At 42.1% G+C, this 5,376-nt stretch overlaps 1 protein-coding gene across 1 annotated transcript; it reads right to left on the bottom strand.

Annotated features, from left to right (window-relative positions):
* Nucleotides 1-1,882: 1,882 nt before the first annotated feature.
* On the bottom strand, nt 1,883-3,304 carry LOC101314324 (UDP-glycosyltransferase 91A1-like). The gene has a single exon (XM_004289491.1). The coding sequence runs from the start codon at nt 3,302-3,304 to the stop codon at nt 1,883-1,885; it is 1,422 nt and encodes a 473-aa protein (XP_004289539.1).
* Between the last annotated feature and the right edge of the window lie 2,072 nt (nt 3,305-5,376).

Below are 5,376 nucleotides of genomic sequence, written 5' to 3'. Positions count from 1 at the left end.
TCTCTCTCTCTCACTCTCTCTCTCTCCAAACCATCACTCTCATGCCGACCTCTCTCTCCATTCTCACTGCTCGTTCCACCGTCGCCACCTTCAACTACACCACCCCCACCAACTCCACCTCCAACTGCCACGCGCTCATCGACTTCATCCCCACAAACGCCACCACTCTCAATGCCGTAAAGACCCTCTTCAACATCACCCGACCACCTATGCACCCTCCTCGGAGCCAACAACCTCCCCCTCTCGACTCTACCCGACTCACCCGTCCCCGCCACCAGCAAACTCCTCGTCCCCTTCTCTTGCACCGAGCCTCAAATCTGGGTCAGATTTCCACCACCACAGACGCCGTTGCCGCCACCATTCTCTCTCTACTAAGTCTTCCCGCCAACCCACCACCGTCCCTCGAAATTTCAAAGGGGTAAGAAATTAAGGTAAGTTCTTCAATTTTTCTGGTTTAATTAGCTTTGGTGATAGATTTATGTGTTTTTGTTTAATTTGATTTGATTTTAATTTTGGTTAGGATGTGATTGGTATGATAGTGGTGGCATGGTAGTTATTTGGTACGGTGGTGGTGATGGTGGTATATTTAGGGCAGATTGTTGGCATGAAATTGAAAGGGAGATACTGTATTAAAGTTTACTAACCCCTAGTAGAAGTTTACTGAGGGGCAGTAAACTTCCACTAGGTTTACTAGGGGGCAATGAATTTGTTTATTAGGGTAAGAATGAGTATCTGTTATGTATAATTGACATGAAATTGAAAGGGAGATACTGTATTTAATTTTACTGACCCCCATTAGAAGTTTACTGGGGGGCAGTAAACTTCTACTAGGTTCACTAGGGGCCAATAAAGTTGTTTATTAGGGTAATAATTGGTATCAGTTGTGTGTTGTGCCCCTATTATTTTTTGCAAGTTTACTAATCCCCAATAGAAGTTTACTAAGGGGTAATAAACTTTATTTTTTCCACATGCAGTTTATAAATGCAAGTTTTTACTACTTATATGCAAGATGAGAAGAAGTTCAAGACATTTAGTTGTGACTTTTGAAATCTGTGGTGCTGGTGGTATTTGGGGCGGTCGGAGTGAGTGAATAAAAAACCTGCGGTAGTGTTTTTATTTTTATTTTTAATTTTTTTTCAGCCATTAGCGACGGAATTCAATTATTTCGTCTCCTAAGTGGATAATTTTTTTTTATTATAAAATAAAATCCGTCGCCTAAGTGCTTAAGAGACGGATAAGTGCTTAGGAGACGAAAGTATTCCGTCTCCTAAAAACTACTTAAGAGGCGGAATTTTAGGTTTCGTCGCCTAAGTATCTAGCTACCTCACCACACTTAGGCAATAGATCTTAGCCAACGGACATTTCGTCTGCTAAGTACTTAGGCGACGAAATCTATCACTTAGGAGACGAAATTTTTCAGTAGTGAGTCCTCTCAATTTTGGGGTCTTTTTGTAAGAAGGTGTGGAGTTGGGCTTATGGACTCCATATGCTCATTTAATTTAGTCTTTGGTTGAGACAAACATAGTATATATAACTCTCATCATGTTGTGTAAACAGTACTGCATTTCCCACACACCCACATAATTTATGCGTTCAGCATTACAGTGTAATGCACAATATCTGATTAGTGCATTTATCTCTATTTTCAAGTGATGTGAAATGCTTGAAAAAAAAAAAAAAAAATAGAAGTAACGCACAATGTATTCAAAATTATAACTATCACAAACATGCAAGATCGTAAAATTTAAATAAAGAGCTAAATCGATATTTTGAGGAACAAAAATTTTTTGAAGTGATCGAAAGCGAAATCGATCAATCAAAGACCACACATATCACCGATTCAGGGTATCACCGATGATAAAAACCATGCAAACAGGTCCCTTCACGAAGAATGAAATCGTTTGTGGATCGTGAGGTACTCCAAGAACTTGTCCACGTACACATTCTGCCTCTCCCTGTCTCCAAACAACGGCTTCAATTCCTTGGCCTTGTCCCTGTAAACCCTCCCCTCCTCCTTCTCTATCACCATCCTCAACGACTCCGCCACCGCCTCACTCGTAAACGACCCCGTTTCATTGTCCCTCGGCAACTCATACCCGACCTTCTTCTCCCCAAAAAGCCTCGCATTCAATCCCTGGTCATTCAACATGGGCAGCAACACCAACGGCCTTGCAAAAGTCAAAGCCTCCACCACCGAACTCCAACCAGCGTGACTCAGAAACACGCCGAACGAGTCGTGCGCCAATATCTTCAGCTGAGGGACCCAGCTCCTGTACACCACTCCCCGCCCTTCATTTCTCTCTTCAAAACCCTCCGGCAACTTTACCGCTTCCTCGCCGTGTTTGGTTCTCAACACCCAAAAGAATGGCAAACCGGACTTCTCCAAACCTAGCGCTATCTCCGTCACTTCTTCTTGACTCGGCATCGCCTCCGTTCCAAAAGCCACATACACCACCGTGTTTTTGCTCTGCTTGTCTAACCAGTCCTTTATTGACCACCACGAATCATTCTCATCGTCGTTAGGTGTAGTCGAAAGCAGACCAACAGGTATGACCGGTTTTCCATGTATAACTCCTAGAAGGCTCAACCACCCCGGCTCGAACTCCACGCAGCTCCTCACAGCAATGACGTCGCAGCCTCGCGTCGTCTCTTTGAAACGATATACGTCTGAAACGTTGGTTTCATCCCCGGTTATTCGTTTATAGAGCCGAAGAACCTCGAATAGCCGCAACGCCACAGTGGCTCGGAAAGGGACCCATTTGGGAGAGACAAGGTAATCCTCTGGCAACTTACGATAGTCAGAAGGTACTTCCGGCGAGGTGGGCCCGAGGAAAACGCTGCATGAAGCGAGAAAAATACTGAAAAATGCGGTAGGGATTTCAAGATTTCGGGTTATTTCGGGTAGCCAATAAGGCGCAAAATCGTAGAGAAGCCAATCCAGGTTTGAAGATTTGAGGAATTGGGTAATCGGTTCCTTGAGAGAATCGTAGGCTATCTTAAGATGCTCGACCTGGTCTTCCGGTAAGTCGGAGGTGGCCTCGGCACCTTCTGGAAGGTTCGGGTTCTCAGGTAAAGGAAGCTTCACAAAGGTGATTAGTGTGGAGAGTTTTGGAGGGAGAGGTGGGAGGCGGTCGATGTTTCTTGGGGTGGAAATGAATGAGATTTGGTGGCCTTTCCTGGCGATCAGCTTGGCCAGTTCGAGGTATGGGATCATGTGACCAAAGGCTAGCCATGGAAACATGCCTATGTGAAGCTTACAATCTTTGTTGCTGGGAATGGTTGGACGGACGGTGACGGACTCCATGAATTTCTTGTTTTAGACTTTCTTCTTCTGGTAATGTAGTGAAGAAAACCCAGTTGCAAAGCATGAATTAAGTACAGGCTACTGATAAGATTTTTTAATAGATTGTCCTCCTCATAATCTTCCAAAATCTTTATATTTTAAGCTCTGGTTAATTAAATATAACTCGTATATGACCCAAATCCGACTCAATTATTTTGTCGATCGGTGATTTCTTCGTTGTTTCCAGGCACACAATATTTGCAGCAGTGTAGAGTAATGTGATTAAGCCCTGAACCCTAATTCCGTCAGAAAGACGGAGCACCTCATGAGGGAATAATTCCGTCAGCAGTGATCACTAGCTTTTGGAAGTCCAAATGATGATCAAATCAATTGAGTGAATAAATTAAAGCTAATAACTATAGGCAGCTGCTCAATATATAAGAATTAGCTGACCTTGATGTTTCTAAAGATTTTCATTAAACATTCGTACGAATATAACAGTAAACTAGTTTTTTTTTTTTTTTTTTTTTTTTTGAGAAGAACAGTAAACAGTTGATCACATTTGATGTCGATTTTGTCCAATAACAAACTCCGTTCAACTTCCGTTGATCACATCATATCTTTCACATATGTATGTATCTAGTGAAGAAATGCACAAACTAACTCAACGTTTTACAAATACAGTGAGCTATTTATACTACGTACAGTTGAAACGAGAAACACGTGTGAGCCAGCTGTAGGCCACTAACAGCTTAATCATGCACTTAATTAAGCTAATTAACAGCGTTTAGACTAATTAATAGAAATTAACAGTTTAAGCATTCTAACAAATTAAGAGAACTTTGCTATTTGTTAACATGCAGACATGTAGTAAAGCATCCCAACAAACCATTCTTCAAATTAGTTAAGCAATATCTCTCAGAGCAGTGGCGGAACTAATAAGATTTGGAGTCCGGGGAGGTCCTAAACAAAATATAGAGAAGGTGTGTCACAGTTTTGTATTAGCTAACTCAAAATTCTGTGTATTTTTTCTTGCACGTTGAAGATTGATGTTCATCTTTAAAAGAAACAAAAACTTTATTTTATACATCTCCTAATTAAACCCATACAAATATTAATTATATATGTACAAATGAAGAAAGTGATAACTAGTAATTCATTCGTGTATTGCTTCATGTTTTTTTTTCTTGAAAATAATCATCATATATATAATCGAAAGGAAGAATGACGAGAGTACAATGATCACATGGATCGCAATAATGTCATTAACATTAGACATTTAGCTCACTTATTTATGAGCTTAGCAGAGAATAAAACTAGATACAAAAAGATACCAGAGAAACATTGAGACTGGAACCAAGGCGCTCAATTGCGGTACTCCAAGCAGTATATAACCATGTAGATGCAGCTAATTCGCACAGTCTGCCAAACTCCAAACCGCACAGACACCGGCTACACTTTATTTTTGCCCTTTGGATCAGGGCTTGGGGGAGTGCCAGAGCGAAGCATGCTCAAAACATCCTCTCTTGAGTCTTTGAATACCTGTTTTGGTGCTTTGAAATCAGGCCTAGTGGCCCATTGCCAAATCTGACATGTTTTGGGCTTGAGGCTAGACTTATATTAGGCCAAAGAACCCAATCCCAGTCTTCAACCCTACAAGATTTGCCGTGTTCCTTGTCGACGGTCTTCACCGACATTGCTAGTGACTCAGGCAGCTTCACCCCCAACGCCTTGGACGACAACAACATCATCATCAAAGTTAACTCTCCCGGCCTGAGTTCTGCCACAGGTCCAGGTATCTAAGTCTCGATCCAAGATCGATCCTAACATTTGGAGGCAGATAAATTGAGCAGAGATCGGGTCACAACATCCCGATCTGAATCCAGCTAAGACAGAAACAGAATTGTCATATTTCAGACGGCGTCGAGAACCATCGATTCAACATCAATATTGCCGGCCACCATCATCGATGTCCCATACACCGGTTTAGTTTCCTTAAAATCGCTCCCAACCCTAACGACAGGCCACGGCTGGGGCACTAGATTGGTCTGGGTCTCGATGTCATCTTGTGAGAAGATTTCTTCTCTCTGAAA

Source organism: Fragaria vesca, linkage group LG1 (assembly GCF_000184155.1).
Source record: "Fragaria vesca subsp. vesca linkage group LG1, FraVesHawaii_1.0, whole genome shotgun sequence".
Taxonomy (NCBI): Eukaryota; Viridiplantae; Streptophyta; class Magnoliopsida; order Rosales; family Rosaceae; genus Fragaria; species Fragaria vesca.
Note: the sequence above shows the minus strand (reverse complement) of the source record. Positions and strands in the feature narration are given on the sequence as shown.

Excerpts from the sequence above, each read along its gene's own strand:
- LOC101314324 (XM_004289491.1), bottom strand. The coding sequence starts at position 3,304 with ATGGAGTCCGTCACCGTCCGTCCAACCATTCCCAGCAACAAAGATTGT.